The 27,598-nt window shown below is 35.8% G+C and overlaps 2 protein-coding genes across 3 annotated transcripts; one reads left to right on the top strand and one right to left on the bottom strand.

Annotated features, from left to right (window-relative positions):
* Window positions 1–9,336: 9,336 nt before the first annotated feature.
* Window positions 9,337–14,029, top strand: LOC107814680 (3-ketoacyl-CoA synthase 10). The gene is made up of 4 exons (XM_016640129.2): window positions 9,337–9,832; window positions 10,557–11,182; window positions 13,023–13,393; window positions 13,491–14,029. The coding sequence occupies exons 1-4, from the start codon at window positions 9,431–9,433 to the stop codon at window positions 13,700–13,702; spliced, it is 1,611 nt and encodes a 536-aa protein (XP_016495615.1). The 5' UTR covers window positions 9,337–9,430; the 3' UTR covers window positions 13,703–14,029.
* A 1,846-nt stretch (window positions 14,030–15,875) lies between these two features.
* On the bottom strand, window positions 15,876–27,338 carry LOC107814681 (protein AAL-toxin resistant 7). 2 transcript variants are annotated; one of them, XR_001654605.2, is made up of 5 exons: window positions 26,921–27,338; window positions 22,756–22,874; window positions 17,645–21,677; window positions 16,983–17,140; window positions 15,876–16,198 (listed from the first exon to the last, which is right to left on the bottom strand). XR_001654605.2 is itself a non-coding variant. In XM_016640130.2 (2 exons), exons 1-2 carry the CDS (start codon window positions 18,784–18,786, stop codon window positions 16,150–16,152), a joined length of 1,191 nt encoding a protein of 396 aa, XP_016495616.2. In that variant the 5' UTR covers window positions 18,787–21,677; the 3' UTR covers window positions 15,876–16,149. The 2 variants fall into 2 exon arrangements, 1 of the variants encoding a protein (XP_016495616.2); XM_016640130.2 differs by lacking the exons at window positions 16,983–17,140; window positions 22,756–22,874; window positions 26,921–27,338.
* Window positions 27,339–27,598: the final 260 nt, after the last annotated feature.

Here is a 27,598-nt window from a genome sequence, read left to right as displayed (position 1 = left end):
CCAATCGGCGAATGACATCGCCTCCCTATAAGGACTCATATGGAACCATTTGAATACTCGACTATAACTGTTGTTGTAGGCAAACTCTGCAAGAGATAAGAACTGGTCCCATGAACCTTCGAAATCCATAACACAGGCGCATAATATGTCCTCCAGGATTTGAATGGTGCGCTTGGATTGTCCATCTATCTGAGGATGAAATGTTGTGCTCAGCTCAACCCACATGCCCAACTCACACTGCACGGCTTTCCAAAAATGCGATATGAACTGCGTGCCTCGATCTGAAATGATGGCAATGGGCGCACCGTGCAGGCGGATAATCTCATGAATGTAAACCCGAGCTAATCGCTCTGAAGAATAGGAAGTCGCCACTGGAATGAAGTGGGCAGACTTAGTCAACCGGTCCACAACAACCCAGATTGTATCATACTTCTTCAAGGTCCATGGCAAGCCTACCATAAAATCCATAGTGATGCGCTCCCACTTCCACTATGGTATCTCCAATCTTTGAGTCAATCTACCCGGTTTCTGATGTTCATACTTCACTTGTTGACAATTCAAACACCAAGATATAAAGCAATGATGTCTTTCTTCATTCTTTGCCACCAATAGTGATGTTTCAAATCAGATACATCTTCGTGACACCTGGGTGAATAGAATAGCGCGAACTGTGTGCCTCCTCAAGGATCAAATCTCTCAACCCATCAATATTTGGAATACAAATCCGGCTCTGAAGCCACATAACATCATCATCTCCAATCACAACCTTCTTAGCACCTCCCCACTGCACCGTATCTCTCAACACTAACAAGTGAGTATCATTAAACTGGCGAGCCTTGATACGCTCTAACAATGAATACTGGGCCATAACACAATCAAGAACCCTACTGGGCTCCGAAACATTCAATCTCACAAACCGGTTGGCTAAAGCCTGAACATTCATGGCTAGGGGCCTCTCTACTACTGGTAAATATTCCAAACTACCCATACTCTCCGCCTTTCTACTCAATGCATCAACAACTACATTCGCCTTCCCCGGATGATATAATATGGTGATATCATAGTCTTTCAATAACTCTAACTATCTACACTGCCGCAAATTAAGGTCTTTCTGCTTGAACAGGTGTTGGGGACTCTAATGGTCGGTACAGAACTCACAATGAACGTCGTACAGATAGTGTCTCCAAATCTTTAGCGCGTGAACAATGAATGCCAACACTAAGTCATGAACAAGGTAATTCTACTCATGAACCTTCAACTACTGAGACGCGTAGGCAATCACCCTACCATCCTGCATCAATACCGCACCAAGCCCAATATGCGATGCATCACAATACACGATGTAAGATACCAAACATGTAGGCAATACCAACACTGGACTATAGCCAATGTAGTCTTGAGCTTCTGAAAGCTCAACTCACACTCGTCAGACCATCTGAATAAAGCACCCTTTTGGGTCAACTTGGTCAATGAGGCTGAGATAGATGAAAACCACTCCACGAACCAACAATAATAACCTGCCAAACCCAGGAAGCTCCGAATTCCTGTAGCTGAAGTAGGTCTAGGCCAGTTCTGAACTACCTCAATCTTCTTATGATCCACTTTATTTCCCTTGGATGATAACACATTGCCCAAAAAGGCAACCGAGTCCAACCAGAACTCACACTTTGAAAACTTGGCATACAACTGACTATCCCTCAAGGTCTGAAGTACGAACTGAAGATGCTTCTCATGCTCCTCTCGACTACGGGAGTAAACCAAAATATCATCAATGAAGACGATCACAAAAGAATCCAAATAGGGTTTGAACACCCGATTCATCAAATCCATAAATGTCGTTGGGGCATTAGTCAAACCAAATGACATCATTAAGAACTCATAGTGACTATACCGAGTCCCAAAAGTTGTCTTAGGTATATTCGATGCCCTAATATTCAACTGATGGTAGCCAGATCTCAAGTCAATCTTCGAAAATACTTTGGCATTCTGAAGCCGATCAACTAAGTCATCAATCCTCGACTAAGGATACTTGTTCTTGATAGTGACTTTGTTCAACTACCGATAATCTATACACATCCTCCTCGTTCCATCCTTCTCTTTTACAAACAATATCTGTGCACCCAAGGCGAGACGCTCGGTCTAATGAATCCCTTATCAAGCAAATCCTGTAACTGCTCAACTCAACCAGGGCCATACGATATGGTGGAATAGAAATGAGCTTGGATCCAAGTTAATACAGAAGTCGATATCCCTGTTGGGTGGCATCCCTGGCAAATCTATAGGGAACACCTCTAGAAACACTCGCACAACTGGTACTGAATCCATGGAAGGAACCTTCGCACTAGGATCACAGATATAGGCCGAATATGCCAGACACCCCTTCTCGACCATACACCGAGCCTTCACATAAGATATAACTCTGCTAGTAGAATGGACAGGAGTCCCCCTCCCTAATCGGGGCAACCCCGGCATGGCTAAGGTCATCATCTTGGAGTGATAATCCAAAATAGCGTGATAAGGTGACAACCAATCTATGCCCAAGATAACATCAAAGTCCACTATATCAAGAAGTAGAAGATCTACCTTAATCTTAAAGCTCCCAATAGAAACCACACACGAGCGATAAACACGATCTACTACAATATAATCTCCCATAGGCATGGACACATAAACAGGAGCACTCAAAGAATCACGAGGCATAACTAGATATGAAAAAAAATAAGATGACATGTATGAATAAGTAGAGTCGGGATCAAATAAAACTAAGGCATCTCTATGGCAAACCGAAACAATACTAATAATGATGACATCAGATGACTCTGCCTCAGGTCTAGTTGGGAATGCATAAAAAATATGAATGGGCCCCACCACTCTGACCTCCGCCTCTCGGATGGCCTCTAGCTAGCTGGTTTCTACATCTAATAACCTAACCTCCACCTTTAGTAGCATGACCCCCGCCTCTAGCTGGCTGAGCGGGCAGTGGTGCAATAGGTACCGGAACCATGGCACGAGAACTCTGTTATGGCATGATGCCTGTGACCTAAGACAAAACCTTGCAACATGCCTCGGATCTCCACAAGTGTAACAAGTCCTCGTATGCTGTAACTATTGACCCTGGAACTGACCCTATCGGCCTAAATAACCCCCCCTGATAACTCTGGAATGGAGGGGCGCTGATAGGAGCTGAAGGTGCACTAATGGGAGCTGAATATGCATTGTAGGCTAGTTGCTTTGGACGATACCCATATGAACCATGACTACCCGAAGCACCGTGGGATTCCTGAAGTGCTGACTGAATCAGCTTGGGAGGATGGCCTTTACCAAATAAACCCCTGCCTCCAGACTAGGCACCACTAAAACCACCAAAGTGATGCGGCCTCTTCTTAGATACCGCCTCCTACCTTGACCATGAATCATCTTGATCTGTCTAGAAATCTCTACTGTCCTCTAAAAAGAAATATTATCCCCCATCTCCTTGGCCATATGTAGCTTGATACCAAAAGCAAGACCATCAATGAACCTTCTCTCTCTCTCTCTCTCTCTCTCTCTCTCTCTCTCTCTCTCTCTCTCTCTCTCTCTCTCTCTCTCTCTCTCAGTAGGAAGCAAGACAACTGCATAGCGAGCTAAATCCACAAATTTGGTCTCATACTGGGTAACAGTCATGCTACCCTATTAAAAGTGCTCAAACTACCTGCGATACTCATTTATCAGAGTAAAAGGAATGAATTTATCCAAAAATAGCTGCAAAAGTTGATCCCAAGTGAATGGCGGTGAATCTGTTGGTCTGCTCCCCTCATATTCCTGCCACCACCTCTTGGCATAACTGGTCATCCAAAACACTACAAAGTCAACTCCATTGGACTCTACAATACCCATGTTGCGCAACACCTCATTGAAATGGTCAATGAAATCATGTGGGTCCTCAGAAGGTGTGCCACCGAAGTGAATAGAAAATAACTTTGTGAACTTGTCCAATCTCATCAATCCCTCAGAAGACATCGTTGGCCTCTCCTCGGTATGTGTAGCAATAATAGGCTGAGCCACTTCAACTGGCGGAACTGCTAGAGTCTGATATCTGTGAGCCATTTGCTCTGGCGTGTGAGTATAGGGAGTCTGTGCTCCTCTCGTAGCCTAAGAGACAACTATTGCCACATGAAATGCACCGGTGTGGGCTACACTCTCCATGAGGCCCACTACGCGGACCTGGGCATCTCAAAGTACCGGGGTAGCAATAAACCCCTTAGGAACCTGAGCTGCTCCAACCGGCATGGTCTGAACACGAATCTCCTCCTCTTGCTCGATCTGAGGCTCTGGAATAGGTGCTGCTGCACGTGCTCTAGGCTGAGCTCTGCCTCTGGCTCGACCTCGGCCCCAACCTCTACCTCTAGTATTGGCAACAACCTGGGGCTCCGGCTCCTGACCCGCCATGGACGTTGTGCATGTCCTTACCATCTATGAGAGAACAAGAATGGAATGATTCAATCTTCAGTGATAGAATAAAATCGAACGATAGAGAAAGAAAGAAGTGACATTTTTCTAAAGCTCTATAGCCTCTAGACAATAAGTACAGACGTCTCTGTACCGATCCTCTAGACTCTACTAAGCTTTCTCATCACTCGTGAACCTAGGCAACCTAGTGCTCTGATACCAACTTATCACGACCCGAATTTCCAATCTCGGGGCCGTGATGGCGCCTAACATCTACTTGCTAGGCAAGTCAACATTAGATAACCAATTTAACATTTTAAGAGTTTAAAACATAATAATAGCAATTATTAATGATAAATAAGCTATAACACATGAATAATCCCATAACATAATACGGTATATTATAATCCCAGAAATTTGGAGTCACTAGTACATGAGCAACTAGAAGTCTACAAGTATGGTTTGAAATAAATATAACTATTCGAAATGAGATAAACAGTAAAGACAGAAATGGATGGGGACTTCAGGGACTTCGAATGCCAACAACTGTACCTCAAGTCTCCAATGTAGATATGATCCGAGCAAAAGCACCACTAGATACCACTGTGACCAACACCAGTATCTGCACAAGAAGTGCAGAAGGGTAGCATGAGTACAACCGACCCAATATACTCTGTAAGTATCAAGTCTAACTCCGACGAGGTAGTGACGAGGCTATGACAAGACACCTACATAAATCCTGTATAAGTATATACATAAAGCAAGAAAATAACAAGTAGGGCAATTAAAATATTAACTTGGAGGGGACATATAGAAAGGGGAGTACAATAAGAATGGCAAGTACAAAATTACCCAATAACCTTTTTCCGAAAACAACAACAATACAACCAATTAAATCATCAATCCGGAAATCAAAGAAAGTAATGAAATCAACAATGGCATGGCATCACCCTTGGTGCTTTTACTCTCGTCCTCACCATATAATGTCATAAATAATTTTGCACTCCATCGCCATTCGTGCTTTTACTCTTAACCTCACATAATGTGATAAATGATAATAAGCAATCACATGCATGACATCACCTTTCGTGCTTTAAACCTCACAATCTCTCAAATAAATGATATTGTATGCAAATAATGCACGGCAACATCCATCGTGCTTCTCACTCTTCCTCACCAAGCAACAACATCAATCCAAATAGCAAGACAACGTGGGAAGAAATTTCACTTCAATCATAGTGTAATGATAACTCAACACAACTTTCAAAATCCCAACAACTTTAAAATAAACAATAGATATGAATGCGAACAATCAAAGGAGTAATAATCTAACTACGACATGGAAAACATAGTCATTAAAATGACATAATACAAATAAATAACTTCCACCGGCATGCTTTACCTCAATGACAACACATATATACTCGTCACCATACATATACGCCGTCCTAATACATAATTCACGTAGAAAATAGACCAACTAGTCCTAATTCCCTCAGGTCAAGGTTAACCACGACACTTACCTCACTCTGCAGCCAAGTCAATGAATCAACTATGACCTTGCCTTTTGAACAAGCCACCAAACCAACTAAATCTAACCAATTACCGATCAAATAATTTACAATAAGCTTTAGAAACTACTCACGAGTGAAAAAGATTCAATCTTTAATGAATTTGAAAAAAGTCAACCCCTGACCCGCTTGGTCAAAATCTAAGATTCGAACCAAAACTCGATTATCCATTCACCCCCGAGCCGGTTATGTGATTTGTTTTGAAATCCGAAACCTCAATTTGAGGTCTAAATCTCAATTTTATAAAAATTTTAATTTCTACCCAAATCCCTAATTTCTACCATGAAAATCCTAGATTTGATGTTGAAAACACATAAAAAGTATTAGTAATTGAAAGAAAATAGATTAAAGTTACTTACCAATGGATTTGGGAAGAAAAATCTTTGAAACAATCTCCTCTAGAGTGTTTAGGATTGAGAAATGGCGTAAAATGAGGTAAGTCCCGATTTTGTCCTCTTTTACTTAGCTGAGCATGTCGCAATTGCGAACTCTTGTTTGCAATTATGACCATCGCAAATGTGAAAGAAAGGTCGCAAATGCGAACCTTGTATTAGAAGCCCAAATGTCGCAAATAAAAATATCCACAAATGTGAACAGTCCCCCCCTTCGCAAATGCGCCAAAAGCTTCGCAAATGCGAAGCTAACTCAAGTCGTCTGTGACGCAAATGCGACCACTATCTTCGCAAAAGCGACCAATGAGAGTTTGCAAAAGTGAATCCATTCCTCGCAAATGTGAGGTCACCCATCGCATACCCTGCTCGCAAATGCGAACTTTTTTCGGCAAAAGCGAGGCTCGCAATTGCGAGATCTGCATTAGACACCAGAAGTAAACATTGCACCAACAGTCCTCAAACTCATCCGAAACTGACATGTACCCCTCAGGCTCCAAACCAAATATGCACACAAGTCTAATAATATCATACGAACTCGCTCGTGCGATCAAAATACCAAAATAACATCTAAAACTACAAATCAAACATCAAAACGAATGAAATTTCAAAGGAAAACTCAAGAACCTCTAGAATTGCAACCAAGCGTCCGAATCCTATCGAGCCAATTTCGAATTGCACCCATTTTTGCAGACAAGTTTCAAATAGCAAAACAGACCTATACCAAGTCCCAAAATTAAAATCTGAACCTGACAGCCACAAAGGCAATCTACAGTCAAATCTTGGAAGTTTCCAAACTTTCAAATTGCTAACTTTTAGCAAAACAAGCCAAATAGACCTAGCGACCTCCAGATTCAATTTCGGGTATACGCAAAAATCCGAAATCATAATATGAACCTACCGGAATCGTCAGAATACCGATCCAGGGTCATTTACATAAAATATTGACCGTAGTCAACTGAAATTGTTTTTAAAGCTAAAAATTATATTTTCTTCAAATTTTTACATAAAAACTTTTTGAAAAAAGACACAGACTGCACACGCAAATCAAAAAATATCAAATAAAGCTAATAGAGGTCTCGGAGCACGGAAATAAGGGCTAGTACTCAAAACAACCTAACACACACACTCAGGCCAAAGGGGAGAATTGTTAGGTGTTGTCCTGATTTTCTTACCATATTTGATTTTCCTATCTCTTGAAGGAATGTACAACCTATTTACCATAATTGGGTTTTCCTTCTTGTAGAAGAAAATTATAAATCTCTCATATTTGCTTAGTCACTTTTCTTCTAGGAAAAGGTTTGGACTTCTATAAATTGATGATCCTTCATTCACATTCACCAACATCCACAATGTAGCCATACGGGGCTTGAGAGTCGTGTACAGGGGGAGAACTTTACGGGACAAGTGTTAGTGTGTCACTTGTGTTTGCCTCTTCGTGAGGTTATTTTCTCGATATTTTGTACTCTCTTTTATATCGTGAATTTCTCATCTCTATTTGTGGATGTGAGTCAATTGACCAAACCATATTAAATATTTATGTCTCTTTTGATATATTTCTCTTTTGCTATCTGATTTATCATCATTAAAAGTACGCTTTGTTAGCTTCCACATTATACCTGATTATTTCGATTCTAACATATTTTTCTCTCTAATGATCAACCTACTCATCTTTTAGAGTCTTTTGGATATCATGATAAGTTTTTTCCTATATATTCGTTTATGTTATTTATCTTACATGTATAGCTATTCAAATTTAAAGTCAACTTTTTCAAAAAAAACAATCAAATACAAAAGTTACTTAATGACATTTTTTATACAAGCTAACAAAAATATAAATAAAAGAGAGAACCATTGCTTCTAATTAGAGTCCAATATGCTAAGTCGAAAGTGAAAGAGAGACTATGAAAAATTAACTTAAATAACCGTTAATTCATCGTTTAAATTAAAAATAGCTGGCAAAGGTATAATACATATAAAATTTATATATAAATATGTATATAATTATATATAGTCGGTAAAAGTAAACCGTAATCCGTGAGGTTATTTTGATAAAGATCCCATTACTTATTGCACTTAAAACTATAACAACAATTGTTTAATATACTGCCTAATATTTATTTAGGTAAAATATTCATAAATGAAATTCTCCAGTTACATTGTCTTTCTAAAATCATTGACCAACGGCCATAGAGAAGATGCAAATAGTCAACTTCAAGGAGAAGCTCAATTTTTAACTTCCTCATCACTTTATTCTTCTTACATTCCAGCCCTTCTACAGTCGCAATTGGCATCCTTCTAACTGAGATTCACCTGTATTAGGCGGGACTCTTTCTTTTCTTTTGCTTCAATTGGCAATAAAGTACTTCAGAGCAATAATAAGCCCATTTTACCATATTGTTACAACACCATGGATAATAAACTAGCTATCTGGCATGTATGCAACAGCATGTTCACCTTAATAACATTATCAATTTGTAAGAAACAATTAAGGCAAGCTATGTTTAATTATTTTAGAAAGATTAAGAATATTACACAATCTACTAAATCTTTCAATTTCTTTTTTGGTTTTCCTTGAATACCCTTATTAGAGAAACATAAATAAATCAAATAAGAATGGCAATCAATTATTTGTCCTTGGGGTTCATGAGCTGGAAACACCTAACGGACTTACTGAAAAAGGAAAAGGTGGTTGGAAGTTTTCACGATATGTATTTACTTCTTTTTCCTAAATGGAAATACCACCAAAGATGTAAGTAACATAGCAAGTTTGCATGCACAAAGCAATGAAGTCATTTGCATAATTTCGAACTACTTTGTCATAAATGTGTTACTAGAATTTATGGCTAGTTGATAGCACCCAACTACACCTCTCTCAGTTGGGTGCCCACATTAATGTTCTCTTCACCTAATTCCCTTCCCATCCCTGCATTCCATAATAAATACTCCCAAGACTTTCACCTCCTTTCATTATCTTGTAAGAGAGATACATTATTCCTATATTTCTACACCGTTTCATTGGGAACAAATCAGTCCCAAAGTATGGCTAGAGAAGAACATCTTTTGTCAACGGAGATTGTGAACCGTGGGATATCAGATGGGGGATCTCAAAAGTTCTCGGTTAGGGTACGGAGGCGTTTGCCTGATTTTTTGCAGTCAGTGAACCTAAAATATGTGAAATTAGGGTATCATTACTTGATAAACCATGGGATATATTTGGCTACAGTGCCAGTGTTGGTGTTGGTTTTCAGTGCTGAAGTGGGCAGCCTTAGTAGAGAGGAGCTGTGGAGGAAAGTTTGGGATAACGCAGCTTGTTATGACTTGGCTACAGTCTTGTCATTTGTAGCACTTTTTGCGTTCACTCTCTCTCTTTACATCATGTCTAAGCCAAGACCGATTTACCTTCTTGATTTTGCATGTTACAAACCAAGTGATGATCTTAAGGTAATTTTTGTTACTCCTAATTATTTATGCCTGTACCCTTCTTTTCCTTTTTTGTTCAAAATCATCCATCACTTTTTGTAGTTAGATTGTTAGTTAATCATTTCTATGTGAATGAAATGAAAATACGACTAGTTGACTTTTTATAGAAGAAGCTAGATATTTGAAAACTAGTACTACTATATGAAAGGTAAAATGGTAATTATCGTATTAGAAGATTTAGTCCATTTTATTTTTGAAACTCTATTTTTGTGTTTGTATAGGAGCTAGCTGACTCGTTTTATTTTCCCTCGCGAAAAAAGAAGCAGCAGGAAAAAGAATCTACTTTGAATAGGAGCTCGTGGCAGTAGATTAATTATCTTTTATTTTTTTCATTTATTATTTATTTTAATTTCTATAATGAAAACTATATCTAACAAATGGCACTAAAGTGAGGTAGAAAAACAAACGAATTCGGGGATTAGTAATTTTAAAGTTAGATCCCTCTATTTTTCTCTATAGAAATTTGAAATTAAGCTTATATGCCGACGAGTTTAAGTTTTATGCTCTGTATAACATTTTTGCACCATCAAATTAGGTTATTTCCAAACGTGCATGATTTGATAAGTCAAAAATAAAGTAAGAAATATGTTATGACAAATAATGTAAAACTTCGTATAACAGTGTAGTTTAATTTGTAAAACTTAAACCTTATTCTTAATGCATGGCATGCGAATAATATGGGCAGGTAACAAAGGAAGAATTCATTGAGTTAGTACGAAAATCTGGGAAATTCGACGAACCAAGTCTGGAATTCAAGAAAAGAATCTTAGAATCCTCGGGAATTGGCGACGAAACCTACGTCCCAAAAGTGATCGGATCGTCGGAAAACACCGCCACCATGAAAGAAGGCCGAGCCGAAGCATCAATGGTTATGTTCGGAGCACTCGACGAACTGTTCGAAAAGACGAAGATTCGGCCAAAGGACGTTGGAGTATTAGTGGTGAATTGTAGCATTTTCAACCCAACACCTTCACTTTCAGCAATGATAATAAATCACTACAAAATGAGAGGGAATATACTTAGTTTTAATTTAGGAGGAATGGGTTGTAGTGCTGGGATTATAGCATTGGATTTGGCACGTGATATGTTACAAGCTAACCCTAATAATTATGCAGTGGTGGTTAGTGCTGAAATGGTTGGATTTAATTGGTATCCGGGTAAAGAAAGGTCTATGCTTATCCCTAATTGCTTTTTCCGGATGGGTTGCTCCGCCCTTCTCCTCTCTAATCGCCGCCGTGACTACCACCGTGCTAAGTACAGCCTCGAGCACATAGTCAGGACACACAAAGCTTCCAATGATCGGGCATTCAGGTAAGTTCTATTTAAAATACAATTTTATTGGTTTATTGTGTGTGACTATTTCATCTAAAAATTTAAGTGGTTAGAGAAATTATATATATTTATTTGGTAAGTATATCTTCAACACGCCTACTCGCATGCATGCTTACCTAATCCATTTTCACATGTCAAGCACGTAAATTCTTTTTGTTATAGCTAGTAAGCCTCCGTAAGATTTGAAACTAAGATCCCACAGTCAGCTTTGGTACCATATTGAATTATATAACCAATTCAATTCAAAATTTCAGTTTTTAAAGAGAGCTCAAATATATATATTTGTCAAAACATTAATATGTCAAATAATTGTTGCTATCAGAAATTGTGCTGGTATAGCGAACTTGCATTTAATGTTAGCTAGCTAGGTGATACATATATATCGGTACTTGAAGAGGGGGTATAGTTTAATTTCAAACTACACGGTTGAGCCATTTATTAGAACCAGATAATGTCCCATCTGTCTAATAAATGGCTTCCTGGGACCAACATACCATTTATCTTCACATTTGTGTTCTTAACAATTTCGTCGATATTTTATTGTAAAAGGCTGTTCATAGAAGATTAATTTAATAGTTCGTTGACTTAAATGGGACTAGCAGTTAGGCTAACCAAATTAAACAATGCATTTACTTTTTTGGGGGGGGGGGGGACAACAATTAAAGATAGGGGTTTTACACCTATAGCCGGTCATATTAATTGTTTACTTTTTCTAGTCATATACATAGATTATACATTGATTATACACAATTATACATATACAATACATAAATTATTCATATATTATACATTTACCGACTATTTTTAATTTAAGTGCTAGGGTGAGCGGCTATTAATTCTTCCTAAAGATAAGCATGGACCTTTCTTTACCATAATGGGAGGAAAGGTGCATTTGCCTCCTTTTCATTAGGTTGATCTAGTCTTTAGGAAATAAGTGAACAAGATGTATCTTTAAAGACTAAGAAAATACAATAATATTTATCTTACTTGTGTCAGCTGATTCCCATAAAATTATGCTTAATATAAACTAGCTCTTCTCTCATAAACAATTAATTTGAATATATAATACACACTAATTAAGCTGGATGTCATAATCATTATTATGTCTATATCACATGCATGGTTTTTTCTGGAGATACAAATGAGACCATCGTTAACTTTAGAAATATTTCACCCTATGTTGCTCCTTAAAAAGGCCAAACGAAAATTATATTATGCAAATAGAGCAAAAATAATTTTCTTTTTTGCATATATATAAAAGTTATTAAATTCTCTTGATATATGAAAATATTCTAGTAAGTGGAATAGAAGATTTAAGCATGACTTTAAATTCACAACTTAAATTTCTGATTTCGTCACTGATACATAGCATAAATGATTTAGCATATAACCCATAAAATTAGTTAATTATTACGTGTGCTTTTCCTGCTTCATCCTTGGTGCCTTTGGGTGTTCATCTAGTAACCTATCATCCTAGCTAATCGATGGTACCTCTCACATTAAACAGTGTAAAAACAAAAGTTCATTTAGCAAAACATAATTGCTAAACGTAGGGTTGGAGCTATATATGAGGTTGAATTGAATTTCCTCCGTCAGAAAATTATGTACTGTTAGAACAAAAATAAATATCTTTGCATATACATAATTTGCTGAACTTTTGCATATACATAATTTGTTGAACTTTCTTAACATATCAGAAGATTCTAGTGTAGTAGCAAAAATAGTTAAAATTGCTCGAGTCACATCTGAATCCCCTATTAGAGTTCCTAGCTATATATATGCCACTGACTAATGTAAGTGCATCTAATACATTCCTCAGGTGCATCTACCAAGAAGAAGATAGCCAACGTTACAAGGGACTAAGGATCAGTAAAGATTTAGTAGAAGTAGCAGGAGATGCTCTGAAGACAAACATTACCACATTAGGCCCTTTGGTTCTACCTTTATCAGAACAACTCTTCTTCTTTGGAAACCTAGTTTGGAGGCACTTATTTGGCAATAAAAATAATAATGCCAAAGGCAATTCCAATTCCCAACTGGCCAATAAGCCTTATATTCCAGACTACAAACTCGCTTTCGAGCATTTCTGTGTCTATGCAGCCAGCAAAACTGTCCTTGATGAGCTTCAAAGGAACTTACAACTGAGTGAGAATAATATGGAAGCTTCTCTGGCCACACTGCACCGATTTGGTAATACTGAATCGTGTGACCATCTCATCTAAAAGGTTAAACGATTGTTATAAAAAAGAACGTTTTTAATAACTTAATTATATTATGTCTTCGACAGGTAACACGTCTAGTAGCAGCATTTGGTACGAGTTGGCTTATTTGGAGGCAAAGGAGAAAATTGCAAGAGGCGACCGTGTGTGGCAAATTGCTTTTGGTTCAGGTTTTAAGTGTAACAGTGCTGTTTGGAAAGCCATTCGCCGTGTTAAAAAGCCTTCAACAAATCCTTGGATTGATTGCGTTGATATGTACCCTCAGTCTCTCACACAATAAGTGTGGATTTTCATGAAAGATTTGGAGTAACAAGATGGAGATCTTGAATGAATGACTATATAAATGTATAGTCAAGAATATATTGGTTACGTTATTATAATTAAGTTGATTTTGTGGAAAGGATTAACAAACATATATAGCTTCTTTCCAATATAATCTTGGCCTTGGCCTTTAGATCATATGATGTTCACCTTAATCTTCAAGAATGGTCATGCAACTTACAAGAAATTAATATAGAGCGCATATCTTTCTTGTTGTCGACAATTTGTGAAATAAAATGTATTATGAACATTATACATTGGTGATAAACAAATTATTTATGTACTATTCTTGTTTGTATTTCTCTGTTTATCTCTTCTCTTCTTCTCATTTTGTATTTGTTGACACATAATTAAGAAAAAGTGTGAGCTTATTTTGTCTTATGGGTGTAAATGGACCAATCTCCATATATAGCACAATCAGTACTACAACTCTTCAAAACAAAAGAAAAAGAAGTAAAACCCAGAAATAGCTAATCAGAATGTCATCATTATTACTTTTTCTTGTTTTTACATTTCTTCTACCTTTGATCAAAAACAAAAAAAAAACTGTTCTACCGAATTTCGCCCTCTTAATTTGAAAGTGCATGGACATAACAAAAAGCTTGAAACAGAAAAGACAATTATACTAGCACCACGCAATAGCTCGGCATGCATTCACAAAGTTAAGAAAAGGGTAAAAACCTAATTACACCTGGTGTTTGCACCAAATTACTAGATGCGCATAGACTTGACCATAGCAAGTCGATAAAGTTTGGTTTGAACATCGATGCACAAGTAGTATGTTTTTAACTAATAAAAAGGTTCGTATATGGTTTGGTTTGAACACTGATGCATGCAGATAGTATTTTACCCCCAAAAAAAGTTCATATATAAACTCTCCTTAATTAAGCTCAAAAACTTAAGATATATAAATTAATACTCGTCAACTTTTGATTGTGTGAAAGGTGAGTGTTATAATGGGGAATATGGAAGAGCTAAAAGCTCATCTTAGATCTCTTATTTAATTATTCGCAAGCCCTGAAGAAGACAAAATGGCATGAAAAGTTGTGTAACAGTGCTCTTAGAGACGTTGAAAATTCGGTTTTTGTTAGGAGTACTATATATAGTTTAGAGGAAATTCAAGGATTTGCTATTGATTGTTCACGATGTTATTAACCTTTACTATCTCTTCACATAAATACTCCAACATTAATTACTCCAAGGGCAATGTAGGAAATTCATTCTTGAAATATGGAAAAATCATTTATTTTGGACCACAAAAAATCACTTATTTTGGACCGGAGGGAGTATATATTAAAGCTTTTATTTGGAAAAAAAAATCTAGAAAGACGCACATTACGTTGAGTCACGGTGGCTAGCGTCACCTGTGGGTTCATGTGTATATAATAGACGTTGGTTCAATTTTTACTATCCCCTTTCCCTTCTTCTCGAATCACCCCAAGAGCAAGGTGGGAAGAGTTCGAGTCACCCCAAGAGTAAGGTGGGGAGTTTTTGGAGGAATATAGAGAGGCTGTTTTCGAGGGTCTATCGGAAACAACCTCTCTACCCCAGGTAGGGGTAAGGTCTGCGTACACACTACTCTTCCCAGACCCCACTAGTGGAATTATACCGGGTTGTTGTTGTTGTTGTTATCTACTTTCCCCCTTTCCCTTCTCGAATCCCCAATATGACCAAAAATTTGGGAAAAAATAAAAACTAGAACAGGCAATTTATTCAAACACCCTTGAAGATAATTTAATTAGGGTATAACAGGTTTTGTACAAGAGGTCTATTGCACAGCGTAAGAGATTGAATATAATTCTTTTCGAACTTCTTGGTACGACGTTTTCCTTGAATAAATTAATAATTAAAAACAACTTGCCATCTCCAAATGTTTTGAATTAGTAACAGAAAAATGCATATTTCTTAGACTAACCTAAGTAACCAATTAAATTGATGTACAAACATTTATTTGTGATCCAAGGATAAAACAAGTTCAGAAAAAAGTTATTGACCCTTTTCTTATGAAACTTGGAAGCTTCTGTTCAATAATTTTGCCCCAGAAATTCTAAAATATTCTTGTGAAGATAGTATATCACAACCAAATGGGACACAAAATTTTCTAGCTATAATTAAAAAGTACAATGATGAGAACCATTAAATATCAGATCTCTCATAATTGATGGAAAAGGAAAACTGGGAGACATACGTATAATAATTTCTCCCTCATCTATTATTTTTCTCTAGAGCCTGCGAATTGTAGCAAACGCCTTTATTACTAATTTTAAAGAAAAAACAAAGTAAAGGAAAAAAATTAAATTCTCCTTACCCAAACGAAAAAGAGAAAAGAAAAAAAAACAGCAATTGGGGGCTTCAATGTAAAAGCCAAAGATTTAATTATGATAAAAACCAATCAATCTTCTTCGTTCAAGCTAACCACTCGGCATCCATTCCTTCAATTTCTTCAATGTCCATACTGTAACACAATAATTTAAAATAAGAATATATATATATGGAGAGGATAGTAGTTTAGTGACATATGAAAACGAATATTCACTGGATAATTTATAATAATATACTTGAAAAAGACAGTTAACAAAAAGGTCAAAGATTTGATGATGATGATGATAATATATAAGTAAACAATAAATAAAAACAGACGGATCAAACTTCCTTCTTTTAGTTACAAAATAAATAAAAGAAGAAATATAGAAATGCAATTTGGCTGCATGATTACTAACCAAAATTTTTTCAAACATGTTTGAAAACACAACTTTTTAATTATATAAGATAGAAATAAGATTTGACGTATACCTCACTCTTTCCGGACTCAACTTGTAAAATTACACTGAGTATGTTATTGGTGATTACTACCCGAAAATTCACAAGAGATAATTACAAAATCAATATTTTCCAAGTGCAACCCCCCTACCCACACCCCCCAAACGAAGAAAAAATAACCAAAAAAGGAAAAAGGAAAAGGAAACCAAAAATAAAGGTGGGACCAATGGGTTGTCACTTTCATTTCTTCCACCGCTTGACGTGTCAATCCTAGCAAAGACCCATGCTTCTGTGTACTAATACTAACAAAACATGATGTTAGTGGGTGTTGCTTAACCATGCATCTGTTTTGGCTCAGGAAATTTAAAAGCTTTTCAAGCCAATTAGAACAAACTTGTTTAAAATCTACTGATAATTGTTCTGAGCAAAAAGATTTAAGTATTACGGGATAAATCTGAAGGCGTTGGGTTAAGATTTACCAAAATCTGATGTAAAAAGATGATTGGGCAACTCAATATACTTGTACGCTTCTGCTATGTGCAGAACATTAGCTATACGCCTGTACCACAGTAATTAAAGGGCTGAATTCATGCAGGTTCGCCCTTATATTATGTAGACCGCACTCTAAAAGTTTACCCTGATACAAACATAGTTCAATGCTCGAATCAATAACCTATAAGTTATAACAATAATTACTCACTCCGTTTCAAAAAATTGGCACAGTTCACAATACGAATTGTCAAAGTACTAAACTTTGACGGTGAATTAGAATATAGATTCTTCATGTTTTTTAAAATAAAATTTACAATTTAGCAAAACTACATAAAAAAAAATATTATAAGTTATAATACTTTATAATTAAAAATATTTAAGAAATACAGGGTCAAATTATACAGGGTGATGTAAGCACCTAATACAAATAATTTTGTTTTACTCAATATTATTTTGTATTTCGGCGGAAGGTTGTTTCCACGCAAAAGGTAGTAAAAAGATGAATAAAAAATAAGCAAAGAGCATTCCGAGGTTGTACAGTAACATGACCTAGGAACAAAAAACATTTCCTATGTTTTAATTTTACTCGGTAAAAAGAGATAAAAATATTAAAACAAAAAGATGAATGAGAAGAGTAAGGAATTGTTACCATGGTAAGGTAGGATCAGAATAGGTTTCATCGACCTGTTGTTGCAAGCAGCTTTCATTTGGATTCAACCAGGCTGGGAATTCCATAACTTCATCAAATGGATAACACCCATAATCCTCAGCAACATTACTCTCATCATCAGGGTCAATTTCCATGGTTTTCAAGAACTTGTACCACCAAGCTGAAGTTGCCAAATTGAGGGTATCATTCCACTCCATCTCATGTTGCTCTCCTATTGATCTGATCTCTGCCATTTCTTGGTCATCCATTGATGGATGCAACCCTGAATCTTCACAATTGATAGAATTCACCATCTGAATTGGAGCTCCTTCTTGTGATAATCCCACATAATGAAATTCATCTGAAGAAGATGAAGGGGATGCTGATGAGTAGACTGAGGTGTTGTTATTGCTACTACAATAAGGGGTTGCATCTAAATTGTTGAAATCATGGAAATTGAGATTCAAGCCTAATGTTTGGTTGGGAAGTGGAAAATTGAGGTGGTCTTGTAAAGGTAATTGGGAACCAAAGGATGAAACATGGCAGGAATAAGGATATTGTGGAAGGCAATTAGGGAAGGTTGAATTGGAGAAATTCTCCATATTGTTGTAACTTGGTATGTTATTGTTTATAGTGTTGGAAGCATAAATCCTCGGATTTCTACGGGATTTTAGCTTCCCTTGTTCTTCTCCTGAAGATTCTTGAGGCCAAGTCACTAACGACTGTGGCCCTGTCTGAGATTGTTGTTGTTGTTGCTGTTGTTTCATAGCGGCTCTATGAAACTTAAGGGCAGTGACAATCTCTCGCCGAGCCTCGGCCATATTTAGAAGCCTTTCTTGATAAGGCCTACTAGTGTGGAGTCTCCTCCTCACTTGTTTCTTTTTAAGCTGTGGTGGTTGTGGTGGTGGTGTTGGCTGTGATAATTGTTGTGTATCACTAAACAAACTATCATCATTTTTTGTTGAATTCTCATCATTGTCTTTAGGATTTAAGGGATCTTTGGTACGTGAAGAAGTTAACTGTTTGACTAGGTTTCTAATATAGGCACCGGAGAGATGAGGCTCTTGTCTTAGTTTGTCAACCTTTTCTACTTCCATTATTCCTGCCGAGTTTCCTTTCTTTGGTGAAGATCTTCCCCTCATCTTTAACTAATGGCTTTGGGATTGGATTTTTTGTTCTTTTTTTAGATGGAAATGAAGATGTCAAAATGGCAAGAAGGTCGGTCTAAAGAAACATGTCATTCACTTTCTGAGAGCCAAAGTACACTATGCAGAGGAGAGGCAGAGGTTAGGGAGGTCTCGGGTTCTTATAAATAGCTGAAGACAGTCTCTAGGGTTTTTAAATTCTTTTGGAGTTTTCTCACTTTTGCAAATACATACCTATTTTTTTCCCATTTTTATATTAACTTTTGTTACTTGTCTTAGATGGGTAGTTAGGAGAAGTTACATAACAGATTTTACTCTACAAAATGACAATTACAAGTGTAAGCACTTCTCTCCTTTTAAAATATAATAATAATCTAGTTAGAGAGGTATGATTCATAATGCTCCTATCATAATTGGAGGATCAATTATAACAACATCAAGCATATAAAAAGGTTGACCTATAAATAAGTTAATTTGAGCATTGAGCCAAATAGATATGAGTCGAGCTAATCTCATGAACTTGCTATAGTCAATAGTGCAGTCATGAGTTTATGCAAGGGAGTTCAAAAGAATCTTAGAAAATTACGAATTCGAACTTATGATCAAAAGCAACTTTGGATCCTTTTTGCCATTACATTAAAATATTCTCTTATGTCAAGGACTCAAGGGGATGCAACAATTTATGTATAATAAAATATTCGTTACACAATATAATTTTTCAATAAAAGAGATTCAATTGAACTCGCTTGGCTCTACATAACTCCGTCATTGGCCTTAGCAACAAGCAAAGTCGAGTCCAAGGTGAACCAAACCAAGATTTGGCAGTACAAAACAAGTCCAATCAAGCTTTGTACAGCATAATCGAACCAAGTTGAGACCGAGCCAATTCTTTAATATTTATTTCATTCATATATGCAACTTCGCCTTTAGAATAATCATTTGCACAATGAATTGATCGGTTAAGAAAAACTATAAAGATACTTTAAATTGAGAATTGAATGCAACTGTGAATTATTAGTTTAACTGTTTAAGTTAGAATCTAGAATCTATATTTTGAACCCCTCGGTTCTTTCTCCTTTTTTGGATAACTCAATCTCATTCCATAACTAACATACAAAAGATGGTGCTAAAGCCTAAAAGTAATATATAAAATGACTGAGTGGCTCAACCACATCTATTCAAGTCAAGTTTGAACACCTTGGTTCTAAGCTTAATAATCCAAAAAGAGATGTCGAACTAGAAAACAAAAAATTTCATTCAAATCAAGCAATTTGACTGTCCGTTATACGGTTAGAGAAAATCCAAAGTGTGAAATAATGGACTTTCACAAGATACATGGACATTGATGACTTCGGTGCTGTAACTAAGTCTATGCATATGTTCATGTGATCTTTTTGGTTAGGTTGGGTAGTCTCATTATATATGGAATCTTCAAATAATAAAACAACTAAAGAAACAAGAATTCAAAACTATTGGAAGAAAATTAGAAAAGGTAGTCCACTGGCCTGCATAATTAAGGCCTGCAAGGAAGACCTTCAATGCTCAAGAACGGCAATTCACAGCTGGTTTTATCACACATCTTATACTTTAACTACCGTCCACCAGATGTCACTAATAAGATCGAGGAAAACAGAGTGGACCTACAAATATATATAGATGTACTAAACCCCAATTATGTGGCTAATTAAGTCATGACATGGCCCTGACCCTTCTCAGGTCATCAATTTCAGAGATCAACCGCTACTGTTGTCATTAGATATATATAACCAGAAAAATTATCCTAGAAAGTATTGTAAGCATCAAAGACTTTACTTTTGCTATTTTGGTGCAATAGATAAAGATATTACACATAGAATCAAAATAAAATAGTTTAAAAGTTGAGATAAAAAAGTGTTATCAAGGTATTATGTATAGAAAGATATTTAGAAATGTTATATGAGAGTGAATGTTAGAGATGTTAAAGTCCATCATATCCACAAGATGATTGCCGCAAATTAGTAGATATTAAGATATATTTGCAGTTGTACAAGATTATAATGATCACATTTGGCAAAAGTTGCGAGTAGTATTACATCGAGAACACAGTGAGAAGAGTCCACTTGAGATGGTTTGAAAATGTCCTGCATTGAATTGCAGACACATCGATTCATAGATGTGAGACCATGGTGAGCGAAAGTGTCAAAACAGGGACGAGGTGATCACCTACAACTAATTAGAAGAAAATTGTCTGCAAAGACCTACAATCTTCTCGAATCCATGTACACCAAGTGAAGAATAGGGCATAATGAATTAAAATGATCAATATAATTGAGAATATATTTTAGTAATATTAGTATATTTACTTTCGATATTATGTTTTCTAAGAGTGTTTTAGTCGTGTAGGAGACTTATATACCGTATAAGACATTAGCGCACTAGTTGTTCTTGTTGAAGACTTTGCTATTCCTTCTACCTTTCAATTGATTGAAAAAGAGGGCATTTTAGGCAAATAACTTCTGATGGTTTTCAAGCAATTTGTCTGAAGGCTTGTAAATTGGTACCCATGGGACCAGGATCAAAACGTCAGCAGAAGGCTACAGAAACTGACAGGAGAATCTCCATACTCTTGTAACCTCATTTCTTTTGCATAAACAATTGTATGTGAGCATAATGAAATGCAAATAATATTTGTGTAATAAAATCCAATATTTATTGTTCAAATTGTTGACATGACTAGTGTCTGTTCTTAAAACAGAGAACTTGGACCTTTAGTAAAGGCAATTCACACACAGCCTGTTAAAGACAGAAATGCTCCATACCTCTCCCTTCCTTTTCTTTCTGTTTTCTTTCCTATATTGCTGCTTTTTCTCCCAAACAGTTTCTATTTAATTTCTAATGCCTAATTGGACCTGCCAATGGCATAGCTTCTGAGTCTTTTAGAAGATTTGAGTAACAGCAATAACAGTAAAAAGGGATTAGCTTATAACCAACCGTAGATTGATTATATGATTACTTAAAGAAACATAAGAAAGAGAGTGGTCTAACTAAAGAAGAATTAGATTGACAACCTTGGAATCTAAGATTTAAATTAGGGCAGAAGCAAGAGTAGGTGAATTCAAACAGTCTATAAAGTTACTTGATACTTGTACAAGTGGAAGGGGAACCTTGGCGTAACTGGTAAAGTTGTTGTCATGTGATCAGGAGGTCATGTTTTCGAGCCGAGGAAACAGCCTCTTGCAAAAATGCAGGGTATGGCTGCATACAATAGACCCTTGTTATTTGGCCTTTTCATGGACCCTGCGCATAGCGGAAGCTTAGTACACCAGGCTACCTTTGATACTTGTGTTAGTGGAAGATGATAAATTAGTCATGTGTGTATAAACTGACTCAGACACCAACGTCATCAAAAAAAATTACAAGGCAACCCAGTGCAAAAAGCATTCCCCGATCGCGCAGGATCCGAAGAAGGGCACCCCGAGGGATGTTATGTAGACAACCTACCCTGATACAAGTATCAGTGGTTGATTCCAGTATTCCACAGATTCGAACCCGTGACCTATAGGTCACACGGAGACAACTTGACCGTTGCTCCAAGGCTCCCCTTCGTCATCAAAATTTTTTTTATATCAACTAATGTCTATCTAGTTTAATACCTCACTACACAGTAATTTCAGTAACTATAAGCTTCAAATTAATCAAAAGTTAAAAACGTCAATTAATATTAAGTACAATCAACTACTTGGAGTTGCACCCGACACCTTCTGTGTCTTCACGAGTATGACACTGTAGTGTACGTAGGAAGCAAATGCAGTAATCTGTCCCAAAAACATAGAATTTCTTTTTTTTTAAATGAAATCAATAGGGTACACTCTACTATATACAATATTGGGACAAGTAAATTATGAGGTTTCACCAAAGTCTGAGCTTTAATTCAACATTTAATACCACTATATGCTGAGGACTGTTCAATCCAAAAAAGGAATTTACCTCTAAAACAGCTGGTAACTTTTTTTGTGTGATGTTTTTTTCTGTTCTATGATCCAAACAAGTAAAGGATAACTGTGAAAGCTGTGTTATTGCTCAACCATCATTCACATGGAAATGTCCTATCATCAACAGGAGGCAAAAAAAAGGCTCTTTAAAGGTATCCAACCTTTCACATAACTATACAGGTTAAAGATGTCAGGCAATCAATTTTAGCAAATGGCAATAATATTCCATAAATATCAGTAACAGAAAAAGGCTACGCTTTCTCGCAAATATTAATATAGGAATTGCAAGAGTTCTGTTTAGGATCACCATACTGTTGTCAATCTTTAAAAATATTACTCCCCCTTGCCAATTTAAAATGTCAGGCACCACTAAATTTCTATAAAACTTAAAAAAAATTCAAGCACTTAAATTCATCAAACTATACAAATTTTAAATTTTGATGTGATTATTGTCTAGCTTTTCAGCCATCACTTTAGAATTTTCTTCTATAGTCACCAGAACAATATACTTGCATCAGCCACCGATACTTGTATCAGAGTAGGCTTACAAAAGACTAGGTTACTTACATTATACCCTTTGGGGTGCAACCCAACACCCAGGGGCGGTTCAATAAATATGGAGGCCTAAAACAAAAAATTTCAATGAGGGGCCTTTTTTTATATAAAAGGAAAAATTCATATATAATTTCATTTAAATTCTGTATTTCTAGTTTTTCATATGCAAAGTTATTAATAATTTTATCTAATCCATTTAATTTCTCTTGAGATATACACAGTGTGGGACTGTATTAAGGTTTTAACCTTTATTGAGTTATGAATTAATAATCGAATCCTTTCCCAATTTATGATCTAGAGAGTGATTCTCAAAAAGATATTTTTTCTCAACTTATGATCAACAATTTAATCCTACTTTTTTACTATGAAAATTTGTATTTTCTCATTTAGAACACTAAATATTATTCTAAAAATAAATTAACATATAACCTGTTATTAAAATTTGGGGCCCCAAAAATTATGAGGCCCAAAGCAGGTGCTTTAGCAGCCAGGTGCTTTAACAGCCTTACCCTTGGGCCGGCACTGCCAATACCCCTTCCCTAGACCCTACAGAAAGCGGGATATTTCATGCACCTGACTGCCCTTAATCACTAAAACAATATGGATTTCATTAACACTTTAAACTCAATATTTAATCAAATACCTTTATATAAAATAAAAAGGTATAGAGTGTTTACCTTACAATTTCTAAAAGAAAAAAAGGAGGTATAGAGTGCTATCTTCTTATGGGGACCAGATAGTGCAATAAAATTAGCCCAAGGTAAATACACTGTTGTCTGTTGTGTATAACTTAAATATCGGCGTGAGCTAACACAATCACTCAATATATATATATATATATATATATAAGCAATTTAACTATTTCACCGGGTGAGATGTAATAATTTTGACACTAGACATGTAAGTGGACGCCTCGATTATTCCATCGGAATCTTTTCACTAATATAAATACATAATTCTACTAAGACTTACACATATAGTAAGAAATAATCCAACGTTTTTTGTCTCACTAAGTTTGAGCGCTGATGTGAACTAAGTTGCTCGGACTCGGGTGCGGGTGTCCGATACGGGTGCGGATCTAGAGGTCAGATCCTTCATGATCTAAATTTAAAGATTCGGGGGTACGAATCCAGGTACGGATACGGGTGCGGGGATTCGGCTAAAAATAATTTAATTATTTAAAAATAGAGTTATAAAAATATGTCTAAATTATGAGATATTATGTGGAAAACTTACAAGGTGTTCCGAGAAGGAGAAAATATTGAACAAGAGTAGAATTTTAGGAGATAAAAGGAAAATGACTGACATAAAAATTTATATATACAAGGTATTCCATTTTCTTCCATATCACCCTAACTTTTGATTTGTTTTCAAAAATTATTGTATTTGTCCCAAATTTCTCCGTTGATTTTGGTCAAAGTACCCAAAATTGGTTGACCAGATCCGACACGGATCCCACACCTATACCCACACCCACATCGTATCGACACGGGTACAGAACTAAAAGTGAAGACGAGCAACTTAGATCTTACATGATTTTCACCCACTTTATTCAGCTACGCCACACAGGTGCGGTAAACAATTCCAATTAATTTGTAATATCGAAGAACTTTGGAAAGCAACTTCTTTTGTAATGGAAAAAGAACCAAAAAGGCACCTTAAGTTTTATAAAATTGTTTGTCTCTGTCCACACTTCTACTAGGAAAAGTCAGAAGGTAAAAAAATGTGAAAAACTTTGTCACGCCTCAAGTGAATAACTTAAATATCGTAGCTTCGTGTCCCAAGATTACAAGAAACCCAAAAAATAATTAATCAATTACCAAAGCAAACGATTGAACTCGTTTGCAACCCATAAAAAAAATTAAAATGAGCATCTCATATTACAATAGCAACAACAATAAAAACAAACCCAGTGATTTCCCACAAGTAAGGTATATAGGGAGGATAATATATACGCAGTTTTATCTCACCCTGAAAAAGCAGAGAAACTGTTTACAATATCAATACTTTAATTTCATCCCAAATTTCTACACATCAAGTGAGGTGCTCAACGACTAAATCCTAAAAACATTATGAGCATCTCATATTACCATATCAATCCTTTAAGTTCAACCCCAGATTTCTACGCATCGAGTGAGGTTGCTTAACAATTAAACCCATTTTTAGGTCCCAATAAAAAAAAAAAGATCATTTCTTACCATAATATCAGTCCTTCATTGTCCCCAAAACATATAGGAAGTAGAATTTCCAATAAAAACAATAGAACCCATTGGAAGACAAATTAAATATACATTTTCCACTCAAGAAAAAACAAGTTTAACATGCATGTATTGTCAAAACACGAATCCCATACCTTACCCACAGATTTCTACACAATGCGACATTGTATGTGGTATGAATAGAATTAAAAGATTGACATAATTTTAAGTAAATTGAGATCAGGTATATAAATTTTCTTAATTATATCACTTCATTTAAACTCATCTCAAAAAAAATATTAAAAAATTTATTTGTACTAATATATAAATTTCTGACAAGACTAAATAGTAAACGTAAAACATATTTCTAACTAACTAATATCACCTATATATATCTTTTTTTTAATTGTACACACTTTTTTTATAGGTCAATATGAGTTTCAAGAGTTTGTAAGTTCTCCGACGTAATTTTCTTTCATGTAATTTTAGGTATATTTCGTCCAATTTTAATAGTTTCATTCTTCATGATTTCACGCCTATAAACTAGTGCATTTCAATATTTTGAACTTACATTTTTGCCTAATTTGATTATTTTAATCTTCTCTAATCTTGTAAAACCGCATATCATCCACAACTCTGCAACATTCATATTGTGAAAGTTTGACTTTAGGCAAATATTTACTCTCATATAACATTATTGGTTTTTTAACTATTTTATAAAACTAACCTCTCACTTATGGTAGGTGTCATTCTATCACATAGCACATCAATAGCATTTCTCCATTTCGACTACCATATTTTAATTCTATCAAACATTTTCACCCATTCCTCTAATATATCAATCCTAATATCTGGATTGTTTGATTTAGGCACAACAATTCCATCTAATCTCATATCAATTTCATTCATTTTGTGCTGACCAAACTTGCAATGATATGAAAACATAGATACATATCTAGAAACTAATCTATAAAATTCCACACCGACCAGAGTAAGTGATGAAAATGACATTTATCAAACAGAAACCAGCCTAGTTTTACAGGCAAAAATTTTCCAGCCTTTATTTCTACCAAAAAATATAATATTTGTTGGAGACATCGGTTATGCTGTGACAACAATTTATAACACACTCACTAGTTGAAGAAAAAAAGAAATTAAAAATCAATTGCTAATTTTACACCGTTACAAAGTGTTACTAGACATATGCCTGGTTGGCCATAGATTATTAGCGGCGATGTGAGAACAAATACAAACATTTAGAACTCATAATTAAGTAATACTTTTAGGATTGCACAATATGTAGAAATCCCCATATTTTAATTAAAATATAGAAATAGACAACAGCAGCAATAATAATAATTATATTAATAAATAAATTAAAATAAAGGTAAGAAAGAGAAGAGAGACCTGACTGCTGGGGAGTTGGGTGGAACTGTGGATAACATCAAAGGGGGAAAGAGAGAAAAAATGGAATTGGCTTCCTTTTTTCTGATCTGATCTGATCTGATCTGAAGAGGAGACCTGCTTCAGCCAATCATCTTCTTCCTCAGAAATTTGCCTCCCTCATCAAAGGGTTTTAACCAATGGGATTCGCCCACTAAATACATAAACAAAACCAACCTCTCTATCCCTTTTCTTCGGATTCCATTCACACCTTTGGCTAACAATGTCTTATGCTATTTTTCTCCCTCTTATCTTCTTATCCGCTTAATCAAAGCTTAGCAGCAGAGGCACCGAGTAAGTGGATGGAAAACTCAGAATTTATTATTCACTGATTTTTCTTTACTTACTTATGGGCTTATCTGCTCTTTTCCCTTGTTTTTATCATTATTAGGTGAAAAGTGTACGGACGGGTTTAACGACACATAAATCGACACGCAATATTTACTTTATTTTTTTATAAATAATATATATACCGAAAAATACTACTCTATCATCACTTGGACAGATGAAAAAAACTCCACCTCTTTTTTATATGACTCACTCTTTTAGTTTGTTTCAAAATTTCTCATTTATCTTTTATTATATTATATACTTAGAGCATAAGTTCATTTAGTGAGTCTAAATAAGTTTGGATTATCGAAC

Source organism: Nicotiana tabacum, chromosome 23, assembly GCF_000715075.1.
Source record: "Nicotiana tabacum cultivar K326 chromosome 23, ASM71507v2, whole genome shotgun sequence".
NCBI lineage: Eukaryota > Viridiplantae > Streptophyta > Magnoliopsida > Solanales > Solanaceae > Nicotiana > Nicotiana tabacum.
The sequence above is the reverse complement of the archived record's forward strand: the minus strand, read 5'-3'. Positions and strand labels throughout refer to the sequence as shown.